This window comes from Portunus trituberculatus, chromosome 28 (assembly GCF_017591435.1).
Source record: "Portunus trituberculatus isolate SZX2019 chromosome 28, ASM1759143v1, whole genome shotgun sequence".
Taxonomy (NCBI): domain Eukaryota; kingdom Metazoa; phylum Arthropoda; class Malacostraca; order Decapoda; family Portunidae; genus Portunus; species Portunus trituberculatus.
The window spans coordinates 2,317,447-2,342,269 of NC_059282.1; the positions used below are offsets into that span (position 1 = coordinate 2,317,447).

General features: G+C 41.9%; 1 protein-coding gene across 2 annotated transcripts; it reads left to right on the top strand.

Moving 5' to 3' along the window:
* Nucleotides 1-978: 978 nt before the first annotated feature.
* On the top strand, nt 979-20,581 carry LOC123510032 (fatty acid synthase-like). Of its 2 annotated transcripts, none has more exons than XM_045264745.1 (37): nt 979-1,138; nt 1,360-1,492; nt 4,412-4,568; nt 4,677-4,829; nt 4,932-5,105; nt 5,313-5,520; nt 5,824-6,055; nt 6,186-6,320; nt 6,432-6,986; nt 8,393-8,629; nt 8,768-8,960; nt 9,085-9,314; nt 9,527-9,653; nt 9,870-10,044; nt 10,400-10,498; nt 10,624-10,780; nt 10,984-11,142; nt 11,285-11,525; nt 12,521-12,705; nt 12,857-13,171; nt 13,334-13,612; nt 13,862-14,061; nt 14,175-14,517; nt 14,723-14,896; nt 15,029-15,208; nt 15,310-15,508; nt 15,629-15,809; nt 15,924-16,176; nt 16,282-16,425; nt 16,570-16,738; nt 16,862-17,004; nt 17,136-17,301; nt 17,488-17,691; nt 17,791-18,068; nt 18,238-18,645; nt 18,778-18,927; nt 19,057-20,581. In XM_045264745.1, the coding sequence occupies exons 2-37, from the start codon at nt 1,421-1,423 to the stop codon at nt 19,192-19,194; spliced, it is 7,413 nt and encodes a 2,470-aa protein (XP_045120680.1). In that variant the 5' UTR covers nt 979-1,138; nt 1,360-1,420; the 3' UTR covers nt 19,195-20,581. The 2 variants fall into 2 exon arrangements, with proteins under 2 accessions (XP_045120680.1, XP_045120681.1); XM_045264746.1 differs by having other exon boundaries at nt 17,794-18,068.
* Nucleotides 20,582-24,823: the final 4,242 nt, after the last annotated feature.

A 24,823-nucleotide genomic window follows, 5' to 3' on the forward strand; every position in this document is an offset into this window, starting at 1 on the left:
TAGAAACGGGAAAAAAAGAAAAGATTACCTGCAAAAAGTATAAGGTAAAAAAAAATGTAATCTTGTTTCATTGTCAAGGTGACATTAGGGTATGCTGAGCCAGGTGGGGTAATCAGCTAGCTACCGGGCAACAGGTGACGCCTGGCAACACTTGCACTGTCCACCAGACACTTAAACAAGGAAAGCAAGCTATTGAAGGGATAATATTTCAAGCTTAATCAAAATATATGTATTAAAATCTTTTCTCGTATTTTGGTCATATCATATTAGTATCACGCTCATAGCTTGACAAAAAGTGTAACAAAGAAAGGAAAGGAAGAAAATACACTTTCTCACGCTCCTGCGCGCCACCCATTCAGTGCTCATGTCCGCTCGCCCTGCCGTGCGTGCATATGCTTGCTTGTCGAGGGCTATGCGGGGAGCGTGTTGTGGCAGCGGTTGATGCTGCTCCTTGCTCTCTCTCTCTCTCTCTCTCTCGTAATATAATTAGTGTATCGGTGTGTTCTCATCTAATTTGTTAAAAGTTTCCGTATCATTATGTAATGCAATGTTTAGTGTTCCGAGTGGTTGAGGCAGTCTGGGTACGGAGTGAACTTTAAACGTCAACTATACATAAATGTCTCGTTTCATTCATGCCTTCATTCCCTTTCACTCCTTCAAGGTGACACTTTGGACGTGATTATCCTAATTGAGTATCTCGAGGAGAGGTACTTACTCAACTTGCATGACACCCCCCTTATAGATAAGTGAGAGATTATTATCAATAATAAAAAGAGCCTGTCTCGTCCCCATAAGTAATCGATCAATAGAGAGGGCATAGTGTGCCGAATCCTGCGAAGCCACCGTCCGGCGCATCACGCCATACGAAGGTGGCGCGTCCTCCCCAGACCCCTGCCGTTCTCTCATTGGTGAAAGATCTGTGACGTAGTAGATTTCCCTCGCTCTCATTGGCCAGGTCGCTGTGGTCCCACCTCGCCTCAGCCGGTCTGGAAATTGACGTTAAGGGAAATTATAAAGCAGGAGGCGGAGCAGCTGGTGTTGCATTGTGCGGGACGAAGTGGTGAGGACTTGACGTGACCGCTGTCAACCTCCTGGTGGCGTGTATACTTCATATAAAACTTCATATATAGTGATTTAAGTAAGTAATGCAGTTGTGAAATCGGTATAGCTCATGTGTGGGTGAGTTTATAATAAGACAGTATATTATATGCGTGGTCTATCAAGGGAAGACATTTATTGTGAGATTGTATGTTTATATAATTTAGTGAAAAACAGTAAAATAAATAAATTCAGGCGCGTGTGACGGCGGGCGGTGGGCGGCGAGCGATCACTAATGACGGGTGTGGTCCTCTTTTACAGGTGAGCGGTGTTCTTCCTGTTTTCCTCCCGTATTGCAAAGAGGTAACACCAACTGACCAAAATGCCTGCATACGCTGATACCGTGCCTGACACCAAGCCGGGGGTCATCACCTCTCTCACTTCACTGCACAAGGTAAGACCCCGCCTATCCACCGGAGAGGTGTGGAAAGCCACATCTAAGATAAGAATATCGAGTCGCTCGTGATTGATTGCAGACAGTCAGTCAGATAAAGATCTTTTACAAACAAACAGGAAGTGAATCAGTAACTCGGAGTAAATCAGTCAGTTCAATCACTTGCAGATTTTTTTTTTTTTCCGTCAAGGCCTATAGCGCCTGTAGGCACACTTGAAGAGTGAATGGGAAGCGCTGTTCAGCTTCCACCCATTAGTGGCGCAGGCAATTTTATTTATAGTGGTACCCATATTAGAGCCCATATCACCCCCGAAGCTCATCTTGGGGTGAGTCATGCAATGAACGATCGTCAGTCACACTCACGTTCTGAATTATTCATTGGGCGAGTCAGTCCCAGATTGAGTCATGCAGTGAGTCGGTCAGTCACTCAAATTTTGAGTGAGCGACTCGTACATTGAGTCATGCGGTGAGCGAGTCGGTTAGTCATTCAGGTTCTGACTCAGATCGTGAATGACTTGGTCAGTCACAGATTGACTTAGTCGCATGTTCTGAGTCAGCTCTGAATAAGGGAGCGAGGAAGGTCCATGCAGTCCGTCAGTCCGTCACACTCACTCCCTTCTCACTAATGCTGAGTCGGTGTGCATGTAGCGTCACTTATTCTGAGTCGCACGTGTAGCTAGTCCAGTCGCTCGTTGATTTCTAGTCAGGCAGTGAGTTGGTTAGTCACCTGCAGGTTCAGATTCAGGCAAGACTTGAGTAGGTCATTAACTCGTTGGTTGCGCGGGTCCTGTAGTTAGTCATTCGATCAATGGGTCAGGTTGTCGAACACTTAGGCAATCTTTTAGATAGGTGATTAAATTATATGTAAATAAAGTTACTGAATCTACTACTTTTTACCACCAACCACAATGTTGAGAGAAATACCACACCATTTATCTTCTGTCAACGATATAACCCCTAAGTTAGGGGTTCTCAACAATTTTCTCGTTAAGAACCCCCCGCGTGTTTTAAGAACATCTCTGAAATCCCAGTAGTGTGACATCATTCAGGATGTTAATTTAGTAACTGACATTAACTCTACATGCAATGGTATTGCTAATAATGTTATTAGATCAACCATCTAAATACCCCTGGAAATCCTACAGAATATTAATTTAGTGACTTGACACTGACTCATTATGCAATGGTACTACAAAGCATATTATTAGATCAGCTATATAAATACCCCTGGAAATTTTGTGAACCCCTGGCGGCTCGCGAACCCTCGGTTGAAAACCCCTGTCCAAAGTGATGATTGAGTCGGTATAGCAACTATAGAATTATTTTGAATTTGTGGTATTTCACAAATGTTTTTAGTGTAGTGGATAAGCTTCGTTTTTATTACTTGGAGGAAAAAGAAGCAAGTGGAAGGGAAAACTGCAGGAAGTGTAACGTGATCGGTAGCAAAAACACAAGTGGATCAGTCATCCCTGAAAGACAGGTAACCATTTTCTATGCTGTCGTGCTCGGTACATGTACCGCTCGCAAGGTCAGTCATAGCATAGTCGTAAAATCCTTAAGTGAGGAATACTGGAATACAGAAGTGCACCGATTGAAGGATAAGTAGTTTGGAAAAAAAAAAATGAATAGAATGAAATCCGGGATGCAAGACTGAGGTCATTATTATTATTTAAACCTGATACGAAATGTGTTGGAAGGAAAGTCGGATCGAATTTCTGTAGGTAGTTGCGTAGTTAGATTTCATAATAAGACTTTAAACATTTGTAGAGGTTATGCATTTACCAATTCTATGCTTGAAGTGAATAGTGCGTTTCTTTTTTTCTCATACAAGTGAAAGGTAAGAGTAGATTGAGGTCTCGTGCGTGTGCGTCCGTGCGCGTGCTTGTATGTGCACTCGTGTGTCAAGGCGTTCCACAAGTTTTTAAGTCTTCATTTTCAGAAAGCCAAATTCAATAGTAATTCGATATCTACAAATTCTTTGAATGCTCATAAAAGATAGCAAACCAAGCTGATTCAGAAGTCCTTTCTAAGCTGTTTGTAACAACTAGCATACATGAACGAATGGCTGAAGGAAAAGGACGTGCTCATTATACAAAAATGCTGTCTTTCCGTGTCACCCAGCCAGTCTTCCCCATTACGGAACGAGCTCATAGTGACCGATCTTCGGTTAGGACTGAGACCACCACACACATCTCAGCACACACCGAGACGGCGGAGCCGTGTGTGTTTCACTTTCACTGTTTGATCTGCTGTAGTTACCCTACGGAACGAGCTCAGAGCTCATTATTTCCGATCTTCGGATAGGCCTGAGACCAGGCACACACCACACACCGGGACAACAAGGTCACAACTCCTCGATTTACATCCCGTACCTACTCACTGCTAGGTGAACAGGGGCTACACGTGAAAGGAGACACACCCAAATATTTCCACCTGGCCGGGGAATCGAATCCCGGTCCTCTGGCTTGTGAAACCAGCGCTCTAACCACTGTGTGTGTGTGTGTGTGTGTGTGTGTGTTTGTTTGTTTGTTTGTTTGTTTGTTTGTGTGCGTTTGTGTGTGTGTTACGTTCAAGTGAGTGGTGACCTTGGGAGAAGAAAGGGCAGGAACGAGGCACTGGTGTGATGCGCAGTGGCGTTGTGGTGAATGGAGGTCATACGTGGTTTGACCAATTTTCTCATGGGCAAGGTCGCTAGGCAAGTGAAAATTGGTATTCTACTCGTCACTTGGTCATCTGATGACTAAATTTTTATGACATCGCGTTATGTGCTAAGTAGCCCACCTTGTAATGCTTGTGTGAATGATACGTTACGCTCATCCTTGGCAGCATTCTATTTCATCTACATTTGACATTTATTTTTTACTCGTCCATTGCTTTCATAATCATGCAACCCAAAATCATCTTCCTCGTGTCATTCAGCCCGTCCAGATCTCCGAGTCAGCTCGGAGCCTCGAGGCGGTGGTGGTGAGCGGCATGTCTGGCCGCTTTCCGGAGAGCGCCAGTGTGGATGAGTTTGCTCACAATCTATACAATGGGATTGATATGGTGACAGAAGACGATCGCCGCTGGACGCCCGGTAAGTAGGTCATGCATTGTGGAGACTTGACAAACTTTGCTGTTACTTGTACCCCCAGTGGCAAGTCGCAGTTATGTGATTTTTATTCATCGTGACTGACTCCCGCAGGTGCGCATGGCCTACCCAAACGCTCCGGCAAACTCCCCGACCTGGCACACTTCGACAGCTCATTCTTCAGCGTGTCTCCCCGACAGGCCCACGCCATGGACCCTCAGCTCCGTATTCTCCTTGAACTGACTTACGAAGCCATTGTTGATGCTGGTGAGTGTTTATGAAGGGCTCTAATACCTCTTCCATTTTTTGTTTTTTTTGTTTTTATGCCCTACTTCTTTTACATTTCCGTATATGTTCCTATTCCTTTAGGTTACAACCCCAGTGAGTTAAGGGGTCGGCGGATCGGAGTCTATGTTGGCGTGAGCAGCAGCGAGAGTGAGGAAGCGTGGACAGCTGACCCTGCTAACGTGTCAGGCTATGCTCTCACAGGATGTTGCCGTGCCATGTTTGCAAACAGGATTTCATACACCTTCGATTTCAAGGGTATGGAAAGCACAAGTTTCACTTGTAAGATAGAGGATCACATATACATTTCAAATAATCAGAATAAAAACGAGTTTTGGGAGTCGTTTCGATTTCCAGGAAGTGTTATAGATGTTATTCCATATTTTAACTTGTGTAAAGTAGATAATTATTTGGGCTTGGTGGATCTTTTATTGTTATTCTTATTGTATACAATTTTTTCCTCAGGTCCCAGTTTTGCCATCGACACTGCCTGCTCCTCCTCCATGGTAGCGCTGCAGGAGGCGTGGGCAGCAGTGAGTGGGGATGAGGTGGAAGCTGCTATAGTGGCTGGGACCAACCTCACCCTGAAACCTCAAAACTCAATGCAGTTTAACGCCCTGAACATGCTGGCGGCCGATGGCAAGTGCAAGTCCTTCGATGCCTCTGGGAATGGGTGAGTGAACTGCATACATTTGAGGTATTAACAATTATATCGTGTTTTTTTCAGTTATGCTTTTTGATTATGACCCTTATGATGTTTAATGTTTGCAAGAATGATGCATAAGATGAACTACATTTAAGGACTATTTTGAATGAGGAAAGTGGTCCCTAGAATAGTAACTGCACACAAGCAACTGTTAGGTGGGACATGTGATAAGGTGTATGGCAGAGATGGAGATGGAATGTCTTGATTGAATATTTATCATGAGTATCATTTACAATAATGTAATTGATGTAATGTCATCATGTATGCCAGGTATGTGAGGAGTGAGGCAGCAGTAGCCATCTTGTTGCAGCGGGCATCTGATTCTCGTCGTGTGTACGCCCATGTGGTGCATGCTCGTGCTAACACCGATGGTAATAAGGGGGAGGGTGTCACCTTCCCCTCAGGAGCCGTGCAACGACAGCTTCTAGAGGAGGTGTATCACCATGCTGGAGTCAACCCACAGGATGTTTCGTATGTAGAAGCTCATGGCACTGGCACGAAGGTGAGTTTTCCCTGTTACCTCACTCCATGATGAATGGCATAAAATGTATGTGAAATATTTTTGCTTCTGGATTTGGATCACTATGTATAAAGTGATTAAAGATTCAAATGTTTTTTTTATTATTTGACAGGCTGGAGACCCCCAGGAAGTAGGGGCTCTGGCAGAGGTGTTTTGTCCCAGACGCTCCACACCACTACTTGTTGGCTCGGTAAAATCTAATATGGGTCATTCTGAGCCTGCTTCTGGTCTCTGCTCTATTGTGAAGGTTAGTGTTTGCAAATATATACTACTGGCTTCTTGAATCAGTTAGCTGCATGTAGATTTCATATGTGAAAATAGATACTGTATTGTGATCAGATTTATTTCCGCATTCCAGGTGTTGTTGGCAATGCAACGCAAGGAGTTACCAGGAAACCTTCATTTCTCTACCCCAAATCCTGAAATCCCAGCACTGGTTGATGGCAGAATTAAGGTGGTGAGCAAGAACATGCCATGGCCAGGAGGTTATGCAGCAGTCAACAGCTTTGGTTTTGGTGGTGCCAATGTGCATGTGCTTCTGCGTTCTCCATCTGCTCCCTCCCATAGTCAAGCACCACCTCACTCCAGGGCTGTCCTTATCCCTTCTACACACAGAATCAACCACACATCTGCCTCCAATGGGATGCTCACATTAGAGGACTTGGCTGTAGTTAATGGTAATGGCAACACAGAGAAGAATGGGTTCTCTGACTCTTCCACATCTGAAGCAAACCTACGTCTTGTGGTAGGAGCCGGCCGCACTGATGAAGCAGTAACAACTCTTCTTGAGGGTGCTAAAGAGAAGGCCAGTCCAGCACTCTTCAGCCTCTTGGACAGGCTCTCGGACCTGTCCACTGCTACTCACCCTGCTCGTGGCTTTACTGTTGTCAACTCTGACAAGGATGTTGTGCAGGTAATAGTCTTGCAGAATGTATACTAGTAATATGATGTCTATTACACTCAACCCTCGAAACAACGGACAAATACGTAAAATACTGTGTAATCATTAAGAAATCATTCAAGCAGTATTACAAGCAAGAAGTACAACAAATAATCTGAAATAGATGACATGAGCATGGTCAGTTTAATGAATATTAACCCCTTCTACTCGGGAACGTCGATAGACGTTCATCACGCAAGACTCGGGGCATGTTGATTGACGTTTGGGCGTTTTGGGCTATATTTTGGCTATTTTCCTCTCGTTTTCTTTGCTTGTGAGTTGGCAACACTCATCGGGAGTAAACATGTGCTATAGGTCAGTGTGTGACACTCACCAACTTCCACGATGGATGGTGAGAACGAGTGATTCCACGGTGTCCGATTCCGTCACCTCTCCCGCGCGCCTTACTTCTACACCTCGGGTCTCTCGTCATGTTGTGGGGAGACAACTTTTGAATGAGAGTGGTATTGAAAGGGCATTGGAATTAACAGTTTCTACAATAATAGAAAGTGAAGATAGCGATGTTCTTGGCTCTGATACGGATATAGGAGGTTCAACCACCGAGGGGGAGGACATTCTACCACCATCACCAGAGAGAGAGAGAGAGGATACAAGGGGCCCATTATCTATCGCTATAGCTAAGGCCAATGGCGCCGATCAGACCCAAGGCCACGTACACCGATTATACCACCTCATTCAACCTGTGATGTTTTGGTAACCATAGCATCTAGGGACATCTGGTTTTTTGCATTGCAAAGAGAAAGTACTCACTCGTTTCTTGAATTTCCAATTGTAATCAGTATGCAAATAGAGGCTATTTTGTGCGTTTCTCGCCAAACTTCCTGAGTTAGGCTTGGCTTTCTTGATGTCTGAAACAGTCTGTTTGGCTCCCCCATACTCCTCACACAGCTTAGCAACACTTGTTCCTTTTTTCTAATTTTCGTATTAGTTCAAGCTTAGCAGCCACTGGAAGAGACTTTCGATTACACTTCACTGGTTTTCTAGGTTTAGGAGTCATTTTGGATAGGTTAGCACTCGTGGGAAGGGTACAAATGCATAAAAAAAAGCCGTGGTAAGCATTGGACAATGTTCGCTGTTGGTTGAAAACTCATGGACTGAAGATAAAACATGGCAGCCAACAGCTGATGACGCGACCGACCCCACCACCTACCGGACAATAATTTGTCGGGAACGGACAATCGCGCGCATTTTAATATTCGTCCGTAGATTAAACCGGACTCCAGAATTTGTCCGTAGTTTCCGAAATCTGTTGATGGGAGGTCTGCTGTTTCGAGGGTCGAGTGTACTTTATTTTGTAGATTTGTTACATTGAAGGAGACTTTTTTTTTCATGTTCACGATTGACTTTATTTTGTGCAGGTGTCTCAAGTGTCCCCAAATGCTCGTCCTCTATGGCTGGTATTCTCAGGCATGGGGTCCCAATGGGTGGGTTGTGGCAAGGCGCTCCTCCGTTACCCAACCTTTGTCAACTCCCTGAAGCGGTGCCATGCTGCCCTTGTACCTTATGGAGAGGATCTCATGAATATCCTCACCTCTGAGGATCCTGCAGCCATGTCCTCCACATGCTCCAGCTTTGCCACCATTGCTGCCATGCAGGTGAGCTCATTTAGTATATCCTGCAAAGGTAACTTAATATTCTAGATTGTTGACACCAGATTGAAATTTGAAATATGAGTTAGCATTTTTAAGAGATTTAGAATAAGATTAAGATTTGGTTCATATTTTCATTTTCAGGTTGCCTTAGTGGACATGCTGAGAATCCTTGGTGTACGGGAGGTGGCTGGCATGGTGGGCCACAGTGTTGGGGAGCTGGGCTGTGCCTATGCTGATGGCTCATTGACAGCAGAGCAAACTGTATTGTCTGCCTACTGGAGAGGTAGAGCTGTTATGGAGGCAACTCTGCCTGCTGGTGCCATGGCTGCTGTGGGTGAGTAAAGACTTCCTTGTCTTAATGCTGTAAGAAGCAATCTGTGTAATTAAGTTGAGCTTTTTTTATTAGAAACTTCGATGTATTACTAAAAGCTGAATATTTATTTTGTATTTGCACTTAGGTTTGAGTGCCAGTGAAGCTGAGAAGTGGTGCCAAGATGGGGTGGTGGTGGCTTGTCACAATGCCAAGGATTCTGTCACACTGTCTGGTCCCAAAGATGCAATGAAGACTGTAATGGACAAGCTGACTGCCGCTGAAGTTTTCTGTAGAGCTGTCCGTTCCGAGGGTGTGGCTTTCCACCACCCATCCTTGCGTGCTGCTGCCCCTCGTCTTCTGGAAGAGCTAACTAAGGTGTGGTGTTAGATACTATCTTTAATTGTGGAATGACTAAATTGAACAAGTATTCATAGTTTTTGGCATGTGCTTTTGTAGTCTAGATAAACTGCATCTGTTAAAATCCTGCTGCCTGTAATTTGCCTTGTAAGTATATGGTACTATTTACAAATCTACACATGATAGAGTATATACATTTAAGGTGTAAATCATCTGAGGTTGTATTGCAGGTGATCCCAGTGGTGCATAAGCGGTCATCCAAATGGATCAGCTCCTCAGTGCCAGAGAGTCAGTGGGGATCTGCTCAAGCTAGTGTTGCCTCACCCCAGTATCTTGTCAACAACCTCCTCTCACCTGGTTAGCACCATTCATACTGAGTATTGATCTTGCAGTAATGCTGGTAGTACTTCAGCTGTTGTTTGTATTTTTCAGGCATGCTGGTAGTACTTTAGCTGTTTGTATTTTCAGGAATTGTAAGTTGTTTGAATTTCCCTCTATTTTTGTAAATTAGTTTGATAAGTCTTTTGTCAAGCAAGTTTAGATGTCTTATGAGTGATCATGTACCACCCTCAGTGCTGTTTGTGGGAGCCTTGGAGAAGATTCCTGCTGATGCTGTTGTGGTGGAAGTGTCCCCTCATGGGCTTCTGCAAGCCATCCTGCGACGTTCCCTGCCCCAGGCCACCCCTATTCCCCTCATCAGGAAGGATGCTAGTTGTGTTCAAAGACATTTCCTGGAGGCTATTGGAAAGTGAGTCATTAGTTAATTTTAATCTGGGAATGAGGGATCTTGTCTGCAAAATTGATTGCATGTGATTTGTCACAAGACATAAAATAAGAGAATATAATGGTTTTGGTGTAATGTTTCTTCTAAATCTGTTAGTAATTGTGAGCAATTAAAAAATAGTGGAGGCATATTACAAGATAACATAATTGTGATTTTGATAAGTTTTTTTTAATCTGTTAATGATTGTACATATTTAAGTACAGGTAGTGAATTTATAACTTGTCTGGTTTACAAAAATAAATACAAAAGTGCTATTAGTGTAATTCATGTTTGTCAAATGCTCCTCACCAAAATGAACATTTGTCAATATTGCTTGCAGGATGTACATGGCTGGTCTCAGTGTAGATGTGGGATTGCTTTCACCCCCTGAGCCATTGCCTGTTCCTTCTTCCACTCCATCTATTGCCAGCCTCATCAGGTAATTTGTACCCTCATGATGAATATACTTATACACTCTGTTTTTAATTGTACATGTCATACTGTGCATTTACTTGTGACTAATTCTTTGGGATTCCTTATCATAATTCTAAATGTTTTGTGCAGGTGGGAGCATAGCCAAGAGTGGGATGTGGCTCGCTTCAGCACCTCTGCATCTGGCTCAGATTATGAGGTGAAGGTAGACCTTGATGCTGAGGACCAGCGCTACATGGAAGGCCATACCATTGATGGAAGAATAATCTTTCCAGCTACAGGCTACATGGTAATTTGATCTAAATGATTCTTAAATATTTCATAGTTTTACCTACGTGACTTTGGAATGCTATGTATGTACTAATTAATTAAACATGTATTTCATTATCATTAATGTTGGTTGAGTAATAAGACATTTTTAAATGATTAACATAACTAGAGCATCATTCTTATTTTGTAATAATTTTTTCAACTTTACTCATCTTCCTGCAGGTGTTGGCTTGGCAGGCTTTATGCCGCCTAAAGGGGACACAGTGGGAGGACACGCCAGTTGTCTTTTCAGATGTCAACCTACACCAAGCCACAGTGCTCTCTTCCTCCTCCCCCACCACACTGACTGTCAGGATCTTGCTGGCTAAAGGGGAGTTTGAGGTAAGTGTTGTAATGCTTTCTTAGTGCAAAAGAGAATTTGTGTTTGTATTCATATGTCCTTCAGATATGTAGTGATTGCATTTACTTTGAAAGCTTGCCACTAATTGTTTTTATTTATAATACATTACTAATTATATTGCAGATTGTTGTGAGTGATTCTGTTGCTGCTTCGGGACGTATTCATGTTGGAGGTAGTCACAAATCTGAGAATGCTTCCCTGTTGAGCTTCCTTGAGAAGTCAGAGGGTAAGGGCAGCCAGTCTGCCACCACCACCACTAGCAGTTCCAGCAGCCTTGAGAAGAAAGACGTCTACAGGGAGTTGCGCCTCCGTGGGTATGAGTACAAGGGACTCTTCCAAGGTATCATCTCGGCTAACCTTGAAGGTGAGTGATGCAGAGAGGACTAAATTGATTGAAAATTTGCATTCATGATTGGTTTTACATTTTGTAGCTGATACTTTTAAGAAATATATTTGAGCTTTACATGACTGTAGTTATAATGGATTTATTTTTTTTATAGGGAACAAAGGCTTTGAGCTACTTTTATACACTAAATAAATAAATAAATAAATATATATATATATATATATATATATATATATATATATATATATATATATATATATATATATATATATATATATATATATATATATATGTATATGTGTGTGTATGTGTGTATATGTGTGTGTGTGTGTGTGTATATGTGTGTGTGTATGTGTGTATGTGTGTGTGTATGTGTGTATATATATGTATGTGTATATATATATATATGTATGTATATATATATATATATATATATATATATATATATATATATATATATATATATATATATATATATATATATATATATATATATATATATATATATATATATATATATATATATATATATATATATATATATATATATATATATATATATATATATATATATATATATATATATATATATATATATATATATATATATATATATATATATATATATATATATATATATATATATATATATATATATATATATATATATATATATATATATATATATATATATATATATATATATATATATATATATATATATATATATATATATATATATATATATATATATATATATATATATATATATATATATATATATATATATATATATATATATATATATATATATATATATATATATATATATATATATATATATATATATATATATATATATATATATATATATATATATATATATATATATATATATATATATATATATATATATATATATATATATATATATATATATATATATATATATATATATATATATATATATATATATATGAATTTTTTTATGGAAAATTAATTTCTCTGCTCAGGCACTGAAGGTCAACTTGTTTGGCATAACAACTGGGTGCCCTTGTTGGACACAATGCTCCAGTTTTCTCTGCTCGAGGCCAAGCAGCGAGCGCTCATGTTACCCACCAGGATCCGCAAGGTCACTGTGGATCCCAGTACCTTCCTGAGCCACCTCCAGGAAGCTGATGATGTGAAGACCACTACTGTAAGTGAAACCTCACTACACAAGATGAATTTCTAACCGTGAATTTCTAAATGTTTGATATAAGTTTCCAGTTCATCTAAAGAATTCTTGTAATATCTTGTAACTATACAAGTTTCTGTTAGGTATTTTGTTGAATGAAGCTAATTTCCAGGTGCATCACAATGCCAAGATAGGAGTAACAGCCTGCCAAGGAGTTGTCATCCAGGGCTTAAAGGCCACTCTGGCCCCACGGCGGCCAACTCAGGACCATCCCTTGCTGGAAAGCTACAATTTTGTACCACTCCACCTACAAGCCACTAGAGAGTTTTTCACGAACTTGACTGAGGAAACTGGGTTGGGGTTGCTGCTGGATGTGTGTCTTGAGAACAGCTTAGCACGAGGACTGAAAGTTGTGGAAGGTCTGTGTGGGAACACCTGCCTTGCCCCACCACTCCTCAAACTCCTCTCCAAGAAGCCACAGATGAAAGTTAGTATTGGTGTCAGAACATGTCGAGTTTGAGCATCTCTACCTACAGTTCCAACAATCTGACATTATTACTAATACCTGCTGAATATTCATGACATTAGTTGCCATCATTATTAAGTGTTACGGGTGTATAAATTTCAACAATCCATCTTCTATCAACAGGTGGATTATGTTGTGTGTGCAGCAGACACATTGTCTGCTGAGAAGGAGCAGCAGCTTATGGAATGTCCAGTACAGATAAAGGATGATCTCTCCTCCAGCTTGGCATCTTCACCTTTCCTCCTTATCCTTCACCAAGAGCAGGATGTTAAGGAGGCTGAGAAGATGGAGGAAGGAGCATTTATCTTGACTGACTCTAAGGACACTGGAAAAGAGCTTGTGGATGCAGGATATATCCAGGTGGCATGCATTGAGGCACTGGACCTGCATCTCTTTAGGAAGGTGAGACTGTATATTCAGTAATACACGTGACCTAAAATTGGAGGTTTTCGTAACCTTTTTTTGTGTTGGTATGATTGAGCAGCTATCTGGATTTTATTTTTTAATATTCTAAGTTAAATTGAATGCATAATGTTTTCCTATGGTAAAGTCCAATGACAAATTATTACTTTATTATTTAATAGTCTCGTCAGTCTCTTCACAGCAAGTCTAGTGCACAATGCATGCCACTGCATACCATTCCTCTTTCAGAGCCGCAGTAGTGTGCTGCCACATGCCACTCTTGAAATCAGTCGGGAAGATGCAGAGTTCTCATGGTTGACTCCCCTGAAGCAAATGATGATGGCCAAGGAAAATGAAACAGTCTGGCTCTTGTCATCTGGTGAGCCTTCTTCTGGAATTCTGGGTCTTGTTAACTGCCTGAGAAAGGAAGAGGGTGGAGGGAAGATCAGGTAAGTAATCACACTTCTGTATTGTGAAATGAAAGTTGTGCATTATTGTTTCAAAATGGTTGTAAGTTTTATTAATTGCAGCAAGTTCTTGAGTTTTGTTTTTGCTTTTGCAGATGCGTGTTTGCCCGATCAGGTAAAGCAGTGTTGACTCCAGACCTCTTGCATCAAGATTTGGCAGTGAATGTGCAACAGGATGAAGTGTGGGGTACATACAGACACTTGGCCTTGCCCCAGCTGGCCAGTAAGCCATCACAGCATGCCCTCCTCAACGTGGCTACCCGTGGTGACTTGGCTTCCTTAACTTGGTTCCAAATGGGAGAACCAGAGGACAGTTACCCATCTGGCCGTGACTCTGTGCTCTGTCAGATTTACTATGCCCCATTAAATTTCCGGGATGTTATGTTGGCCACTGGGAAGCTGCCACCTGATGCCCTGCCTGGAGATCTGGCCACCAAGGTAAGAGAATGCAGCATGGTGCTTAGCAATCTCCTATAAGGTCTTGCATTCTTTGAACACATTACTCACATAGTATTTTAAGATATAAAAATATATATGGAAGCTAAGTTTATCTCCAGTCATGGATTATATTAGTTTTTATATAGATGTGTCTTTCATTAAAATCTTTGAATTTTATAATTTCAAGAAACTGATATATTTTCAGGAGTGTATTCTTGGTCTGGAGTTTGCTGGAGTGAGCAATGGACGACGTGTAATGGGCTTGGTGGCTACTGGAGGTCTTGCTACTCATGTCTGGGCAGATCCTCTCTTGACCTGGCCTGTGCCCCCCTCCTGGTCCCTGAAGGAGGCAGCCACTGTGCCTGTGGTGTATGCAACAGTAAGACCATTTTCTATGATGGACCAAATTTTTTAAAAATCTTGCATGACATTTTAAAGATCAACAGTGAAAGTCATAGTGAAACCACCTGCTGCACTAGCATGAAAATCTAATCTGCCATTCCATTATCAGGCCTATTATGCCTTGGTGGTGCGTGGAGGCCTACATTGTGGAGAAAGTGTCCTGATCCATGCAGGGTCTGGGGGAGTGGGCCAGGCTGCCATTGCCATTGCCTTGGCTCTCGACTGCACTGTGTATACGACTGTCAGCAGTTCACAGAAGAGAGCAGTCCTCCAAGAACGCTTCTCACAGGTGGGTGGAGGGAGATGCAGGGTGTTAGGTTTGATTATGTTCAAGCAATTGTTTACAATGTATGGAACTGCATTATGACTTATTTTTTATTATGTATGCAGCTGAAAGAGGAGAACTTTGCCAATTCTCGAGATGGATCCTTCGAGTACCACATCCTGGAGCAGACTGGAGGTCAAGGGGTGGATTTGGTGCTGAACTCATTGGCTGGTGAACTCCTCCAGGCCTCTGTCAGGTGCTTGAAGGAGCATGGACGTTTCCTGGAGATTGGAAAGGCTGACCTTTCCAATAATAGTGCTCTGGGTAGGTATGGCTTCAGTATTGTGCTTTGGCAAACATTGAGGAGGAATTTTTTTAAAGGGATAAAGAAATTCACATAATTCCTTTAAAAGTTAACGTTAATAAATTGTTTGCCCTTTTCAGGTATGTCGGTTTTCCTCAAGAATGTCACCTTCCATGGCATCCTGCTTGACTCCTTGTTTGATGGTTCCCCTGAGGAGCGTCGGCGTCTCAACACCCTGGTGGATGAAGGCGTCAAGACTGGAGTGGTGAGGCCTCTCCCATCCACACTCTTCACAAGGGAATGTGCTGAGGATGCCTTTAGGTGAGACTTTTGTTGCCATTCGCTACAAACGGAGGAAGAATTAGGGTGTATATGTATTTTTTATGAATGCTGTGTATATCTATGCATTTGATTGATTATGCATTATACTCTCAGATTCATGGCAGCAGGGAAGCACATAGGGAAGGTAGTGTTGGAAGTGTGCCCAGAACAGCCTGCTTCCCCCACCACAACGGAAGTGTTCCCGCTGGTGCCGGCTGTGCCACGCCTGGCTGCCCACCCCAACATGGTGTACCTCATCACTGGGGGGCTTGGTGGCCTAGGGCTGGAGCTGGCGGGATGGCTAATCAACCGAGGAGCCAAGAAGGTGGTCCTCACCTCAAGGAGGGGCATCAACACAGGCTATCAGGTGGGCATAGAAGGCTTGTCAATATTTGTACATTAAATATTTAACTGACTTTGAACAGGTTTTCTTATGTTTCAAACTACTAATCAACGCTTTGACACTTAACAGAGGTTGTGTGTGAAACGATGGAATGCATCTGGAGCAAGTGTAAGAGTGTTGACCCAGGATGCTTCAACTCTGGCTGGGGCAAAGGCTCTTCTGAAAGAGGCAGCTCAAGATGGACCTGTTGGTGGAATTTTCCACCTGGCTGTGGTAAGTAACATGAAGATATTGAGTAAGAGGGAAATACTACTTGGCTAAATTGAGGAAAAGCCAATTATTCTAAATGTATGTTGAATACCATGACCATATAAAGAGATCTTTTGCAGTAATTTTGCATAAATTAATTCACTTCAGGTTTTGCAAGATGCTCTACTAGAGAACCAGACAGAGGAGACCTTTAAGCTAGTGAACAAGGCAAAGGGAGATGGAGCTGTTGCTTTGGATGCTGCTTCTCGTGTGTATTGTCCCGACCTGCACTTGTGGGTCACCTTCTCCAGCGTTGCCTGTGGAAGGGGAAATATGGGTCAGTTATATGAAATGTGTGTTATTTCTACTTGTAAGAAGATGACATTAACAAGATAAAGGGTGTCTTGAACACAAATATCCAGTTTTCAGAAAAAAAAATGTATGCTATTTGTATTTTAAGGCCAAACGAACTATGGATGGGCGAACTCAGTATGTGAGCGTGTAGTGGAGGAACGTGTCAAGGCAGGGCTGCCTGGAGTGGCCATTCAGTGGGGTGGCATTGGAGATGTTGGGGTCCTTGCTGAAACCCTTGGGGAAATTGAGGTGGGTTATACTCTTAGACATTAGACATTTTCTGTACTTTGTTTTATGGCATATATCTTACATTATATAGTGTCATAGTGTATCACGCATTTAATATTTAAGATGTTCATTTATGAATTCACAATTTTCAGGTTGGGGGTACAAAGCCTCAGTCTGTGCGATCAGTGCTGGAGTGCTTGGACACTCTGGTGCTTGCTGGAAGCCCTGTGGTGTCCTCTTTCTGCCTTGCATCTTCATCCAACAAGAGTGACGGCTCTGGGGGTGCTTCTCTCCTTAAGGCTGTAGCCAACATCCTGGGTGGGTGATAGTAGTAACTTGGAAGGTGGTGATATCAATGACTATTTTCTATCCTCTGATATCTAATATTATTTATTTGTATTTGATTGATATTTGTTGTAAGAAATTGATTGTGTAGGTAAAGGCTGTTAAGCATTGCACTGCTGTCTGGAGGTGTGTGAGTGGCTTACACTTACTTAACAACAGGCATCAAGGATGTGTCCAAAGCACCTATGGGAATGAGTCTTGGAGATTTGGGTCTGGACTCCCTCATGAGTGTGGAGGTGAAGCAGACCCTGGAACGAGAGGCTGACTTAGTGCTCTCAGCCACTCAGGTGAGGGATCTCACTCTGAAGGCCATTCAGGAACTGGACCAGGGTGGTGCAAGCCCCTCCCAAGAGACAACTGAAGGTGAGTGATAGCTGGAATATTTGTAGTCTTGAATATTTTCTTTGAGATGTAATAATATCTTTTAGATGGATGTTTGCTAACTATGATAAAATCTTTCAGCAGGGAAGTCCAGTTCTATCCCAGCTGACTCAGTGCTCCCTGACTCCAACATGCCACAGCCTTGGCTTACCCTTCCCCTGGTCCCTGAGAAGAGCATTGCTGTTTTGCGTGAAGCTGGTGCATCTCGTGTTCCTCTCTTTTTGGCATCCCCCATCCAAGGCACTGCTGACCCACTGCTTCAGGTGGCTCAAGACCTTGACAGGCCTGTGTATGGCCTTCAATACCCACCAAACCTTCCCAACAAGTCTGTCAAAAATGTGGCTCAGATACTGGTTCAGGTGAGCCTGCTGTTAACAAGTGTTTCAGATGATTTGGTGAAGCATTACCAGTCCACATGGTGATGAACTTGTGTTAATTGCTATCCCTGTGTATGTGATACAAAATTGAAATGAGTGACAGATTTCTTTGGTAGGTTTTATGTTCGGCTCATAAAAACCACGTTTGCAGGAATTGCTGAAGGTGCATCCGTCTGGGGAGTATGTCATTGGTGGCTACTCCTTTGGTACTGCTGTGGCCCTGGAGATGACCAAGCTGCTGGAGAGTAAAGGTTGCCGTCCGTCCTCCATTGTGCTTCTTGATGGCTCTCAGTCCTATGTGTCTGGCATCATTGAGGGGTACAAGTCCCGTCTGAGTGCAGGAGGACCAGCGAAGGAATCGGCAAGCACCAACCAAGCCCAGGAGCAAGTAGAGGTGCTGATGGTGTTTGCCATGCAGTTCATTTCCACAGATGCTACTACACTGAAGAAATACCTGCTTGCCCTGAGCTCTTGGGAGGAGAGGGTGAATCATGTAGCCAAGCTGGTGACTCAAAGGAGAGCTGCTGTTGGGGTCACATCCCAGAATGATGTTCAGCAGGTATAAGTCATGACTTTTCCCATTTCTCATCAGTAGAAGTTTGTTTCACTATTATAAAGTTATGAATAACATATGGTTAGAATACTGACATTGGTTGAGAAATGAGCTTTGACAATTGGTATTCTGCAACAGGCTGTGAAAGCAGGCGAGTTATTGTATGAGCGACTGAGGGCTGGCAGTGAGCACCGGTGGGAAGGCCACGTGATGGCTCCAACGTTGCTGGTGCGGGCCAAAGACAATCCTCAGGCTGCTGCTTTGGGCCATGACTATGGTCTCTCAAAGGTGAGCATCATCATAAGGAAACCAGTTGCTTCATGATCACAAACTTTATAAGCATGGCTGTGTGAGTGGTAATGAGCACCACAATGATCATGATTAAACAAGTAAGAAAATCAATTTATTTCTTTACAGGTGATGAAGGGCAGTCTGCAGATTGAGGTGGTGGCTGGGAGCCACGAGAGCTTTGTGCTGGGTGACAGTGGACGTAAGGTGGCTAGTATTTTGCAGACGTTCCTCAAGCAGACATCTGGGCTTTCAAATGGACACTGAAGGAGTAATTGTAAGGAAAGTACTATTTATGAAGTCCATGCTGGTAATGCTGGAGAAAATGTATTCCGGTCTTAACTGTGATAGCGTGAGGGGATGTAGAGGGACATTCATCTTGGGGGGACAGGCATGTCTTTTGTCTTTAGTATTAGTACTTGTACAGGGAAAGAGATTATTTATATATTTAAGTATTTTGAATGGCTTTAATGTTTTGTATTTCTTTTCTTGAGTAGATGAGGGTGATCATTTCATGCATACAACAACTACAGTGATTTTTGAACTGCTCAACAGAGATTGGTAACAGATTGTGACTGGTTAGGCACACTACAGTATCACTGGTGCCATAATCATCTGAAAAGGTTCAAAGTTCCCAAATGTGTAATGATCTTGCTCTTTGTAACTTTGCAAGGAGTTAAATAAATGTTTACATTGGGATATAAGATGCCTATATAATAATAGTGGAGGGAAATGCACATTCATGGAAATGATTATGGTACAAAGCTGCAAATTATAATTACTGCAATTTTTATCCATCTACATATTTGAACATCTTGAGCGAACAAAAATTGCTGTAGGTGTTTGAAACTTTTGACCCAGAGGAAGTATGGAGTATGTAACGTAATGTATTAGTGTTAGTTGTTTCAGTGCTGTGTGCACCATTTGAGGTGAGACACAGCTTCATGTTGATCATGCACTTATTTAAAACCAACCATGCACATAAATTAGTTTTAAAATTCATGTAACTTAAGGCATTATATACCTCTTAGCTGTGTGTGTGTGTGTGTGTGTGTGTCAATCCATGACTTTTCCATGAAATGATGTAAGACTGCTGGCCATGCAGTATTAACAGTGGCCACCTTATGGTTAGTGGGACGTGTGCGTGCATGCTTCTGAGTTAGGCTCCACTGTTCACGTAGATGTGGTGATGTTGCCAGGGTAACACCACGCCTGACGTGGATCAGGACTTGCAATGCCAGCAATGCAGGCTATTTTTCTCCATAAGGCTTGTTGCTAAAGAGGCTAAGTATTCTATTTTTTACTGCACTATTGCTATATTTTGTATATGCACAGTAGGATCATTAGAAACTAAACTATATATTAAAGTAACTGAAATATTGCCATACCGTCATCGTAATTATAGCCATAGAGGCCTAGACCATCAGTGTAATGTTCATTCTTTGCTTACTAGAGAACCATGCATTCCATATAACCATGACCGCAGACTCCTGTGGTCTAGTTGTTGACATATCGACTGTAGCTTTAGGTGTTATATTGAGACCGTGATTACTAATAATGGACTGGCAGGGTCGTGTACTTTTGACTGGCACACCTTGAAAGGGTACGCCTATATTACACATTTTTTGCTCGTGAAATATATTGTTGAAATAAAGTTCTTTTGTATAATTTATATACTTGTACCGTACCTCTGTGGTGGGTAGATGAAGCTGAAAAATTGGTAAAAACGCTGAAAAAAGGTCGTATAGCATTTTTTTTCTTACATGTGAGAGGCATGGGTGTCTATGATAGCTCTTCTTCTTTAGATAAGAAAAAAAGCGAGAAACGAGTTCCGTCGAGGTGCCAATCGGTCAAAAGGAGATATAAATTTGGAGTGTTGTCTTGAAACTTTTATTACTAAATCTGTTAAGAGGCAGCACTGTGTTGTATACATTTTCTTTTGAAGTATGGAGTATAATGGTAGACAGAAACGGTGAGAAATCAAGTCATAGCATTGGAACCAAGGACGACTCCTGCATTGGATGTTCGTCATCGTGGCTTGAGTGACGTAATCGAGCACGGGCAGCTTTCATGGGTAGTGCATTGCGTTTGTGTGTTTCACTGTTTGATCTGCTGCAGTCTCTGACGAGACAGCCAGACGTTACCCTACGGAACGAGCTCAGAGGTCATTATTTCCGATCTTCGGATAGGCCTGAGACCAGGCACACACCACACACCGGGACAACAAGGTCACAACTCCTCGATTTACATCCCGTACCTACTCACTGCTAGGTGAACAGGGGCTACACGTGAAAGGAGACACCCAAATATCTCCACCCGGCCGGGGAATCGAACCCCGTGTGTGCATGATCTGGTGTTCCTTGCCAAGATAGGGCTTCCACAGCATCACGCATGAGGTGAGTATGAAGTGTGGGTGATAACTATTAACGGAGGATAAGAGTATACAATAGTAAACTAATGGAGGAGTGTATGTGAGAAGCTTTGGATGAACGCTGAGCAGTGTTGGTTCATTTAAAGATTTTAAGATTTTGTAACCATGAACAAAGTGCGATATATGAACTCTTTATAAAACATCCGCAAGGTAGTTTAAGGTGAAAAGGTATATATTTTCCAATTTCTACTGTGTCTGGTCTGTGGAATAGAGCTTTCATTTGTTTGGAATTATTTAACACTGTACCGAATGGAGGTCGAAGCTAAGTAAGTGTCCGCTGACAATGTGATGCTTGTATAAATGATATGAATGAAAGGTTCCATTGTGCCTTACATTAACACCACCTTCATGAGTAGTGTATTGGTTACGCTAGAATTTCCAAGGTTGATAGCCTTCTTCATAAGTTTAAGACATTGAAGGCATTGAGAAGGACTAGATGTTTTTCTAGAGCTGTAGCAGTGCAAATATAGACCGTTTTAGCTCGATAACTTTCCATCAATGGCCGAAAAAGCGTTCACAACGTTCATTACCGTTTCCTACACAAGTCCCGTCAGCGTAATTGGAGAATGGCTGTTAATAGTGGAAGATGATAAATGTACAAGAGATTGAGATGCTAAAGACTTAGGAAATCAGATAAGTTATTGTTCTAGAAAGGGAAATGATGTTGTACGAAGTTTGTTCAGGTAACGAGCTATGAGTGGCTCGAAGCTTCATTCCTCGCGATTCGGTCATTGGGGAAGCTGAGGGCGGTTCGGTGGTTATCATTAATGGGCAAATACATTCTCAAATAATTAATTCTCTGATCTTGTTGATGTAAAGATAAAAAAACTCAGGTATGGTATCATTAATATTATGATCCTTGGACCAGATTGAACTGTAGCCATCCATGAAGGGCAAGCACACAATAATGCGTAGTGCGGTGATGGGAGGGGTTGGATGGATAGTTCAAGGCTTCGCGACCTATAAATCAAATGGAGATAATCACTAACACTCCCATTTAGCTTGTCTAGTGTGTGACGTCGCCCGGAGTCGCTGCTGAGGAGTGATCTGCACGTGGGATGCTGCAACACAACGCAGGTGTGTGGAGCCGTGCCGCCGCGTGTGTCGAGCTGACGGTTTATGATTGCTGGGGATCGATGGCTCTCAAACACTGATGCTCATCACCCGTTTATTATTCAGACGGCAGCCGTGTTGTTTATTCGTTTTATTTTTCACTTCATGTTAGATCATCATTATCATAATACTTTTACAGGAAAAAAAAATCAATTTATAGTTGAAATGTAGAAATTGTAGCACTAGTTATTTTACAGATTAACGCAAAATTAGAGGCGCACAGTGACGTCTTGAACTTTCACGACAAGCTTAGGTAACTATAAGTGAGGTTTATCCTCTATCACGACAAAAATACCACGGATGATGATTTGATTGGCAGTGTTCCAGACTGTTCCCGACCGAAGTGAGTTTCCAGCAGCGAGTGAAAATAGAAATCGTTGCGTAGTTAAAAGGAATACAGAAGTTAATAAGGCATACACTATAATAATACATGAACCGAGAGAGCTTCTTATTGACCACAATACATGCGAGGATGGAAGCCCTTTAGTGGTCTAATGGAAAATCTAACACGTCATTAACGTTGGTGATAGACATTGATTAATGATTCTACTGGTCACCTTTTAACATAAATATACTACTTGATCGAAACATTTCCGGTATAGCGCGTTATTTTTCCTCTCTCCACCTTATGGTAGCATAGAGTTTAAATTTAGCTCGGTAATAATCAAGTCCAGAGAGATAGATTGAGTGCGACGTAAGAAAGAGGTCAGATGGTACGGGGTCTTGGTCAATAGTCTAGAAACACGCCGCTCTCACCTACGCGTTCACCCCTTTCCACAAACCTTAACCCTTTCACTTTGATACGAGACAGTTTTCACCGCCATGTGAAATGTGCGTGATATTTATAAGCATCTGCAAGAAAGTTATGGATAAAAAGGAAAGATTTTGCAACATCTACCCATTTTAAAGATTGGAATTGGGTGTAGAACAATAAAGAATATTTCAGAGTGATAGGTTATTAAGGAACAGTGTAGCAAATGACAGTCAAAGGGTCTAAGTGCATGCCTGCTGACAATGTAATAGAACTTCACAACTTAGAGTGGGAAAGTTGTCCGTAATTCTTAAATACTTTGCAACGATGATTTCTTGGATTCTTGAACTTTTCTCTACGCTGACTATCCTTAGAATCCTGAGAACACACACACACTAAAACTTCAGTAACTTTCACTATAGTGTGTTAAAAGTAGTGGAGATAGAATTCCGCAATGTTTAAGAATATGGATTAGAGTGTTGCCAGTAATTTGACTCCTTACTCTGATACCACTGCGATTACGGACTCACAACACCGGGACTTATCTGCAGGCTATTTGCGGCATCAGTTCTCCTTTAGCACACGTTCGGGAGGTGACGTGATTCATCCTTTTCACGTCCTTTCACTGTAATTCGTCACTGCCTTACGTCACACGCGTATCTGACTATAGACACAGCTATTATTATCGCCCCAATCAGTCTCGCCTATCGCTGTGATGCTAACACGGTGCACGTCACGAGGGCGAGCCAGGATGAAAGGCAGGAGGTGGAAAAAGTGGGGGGAAAAATGAGGGTGAGGGTTATTTCTGTCGAGCAGAGTTATTTTTAAGCAAGCCAATGTTGTTTTCAGTTCCTTTGTTGTATCGGACGAGTATTTTTAGTTGCATGCTGGAGGGAAGGAAGGAGGAATGGAGGCTGCGAGAAGAGTAGGGAAGGAGAGAAGGGAAGGGAAGGAGTAGGGAAGGAGAAGAAGGATACGCAGTCTGGATCTTATTGGATAGCAGTGTGTGGCTGTTGAAGATTTGTTCTGCTATGCTTCAGTTATCCTACTCTTGGTCCTACTTGATATTATAATTGTCTATCATTATTGTTATTATTGTTATCATTGTTATTCTTCCTGTTTGTTTGAATTTTGTTGTGATTCATGGTTTTCTTTGCTTTATCATGATTCTTTTCTTGATTCTCTCGTTCACCTTTGCTGGTTACCATCATCCTTAGCATCATCCTGTTCTGCTTTTGTTGTTGTTGGTGTTGATTTTGATTTTGTTGTTGCTGTACCTGTGTTTGTTGCTGCCATTCATCCATTCCTCAGTTCTTTCTTTCTATCTCATTTTTTTCTTTTCCTTTTTTTTTCTTCTTCATCGTTTTTCATCATCATCTTCTTCTTCATCATCATCTTCTTCTTCTTCTTCTTCTTCTTCTTCTTCTTCTTCTTCTTCTTCTTCTTCTTCTTCTTCTTCTTCTTCTTCTTCTTCTTCTTCTTCTCTCTTCTTCTTCTTCTTCTTCTTCTTCTTCTTCTTCTTCTTCTTCTTCTTCTTCTTCTTCTTCTTCTTCTTCTTCTTCTTCTTCTTCTTCTTCTTCTTCTTCTTCTTCTTCTTCTTC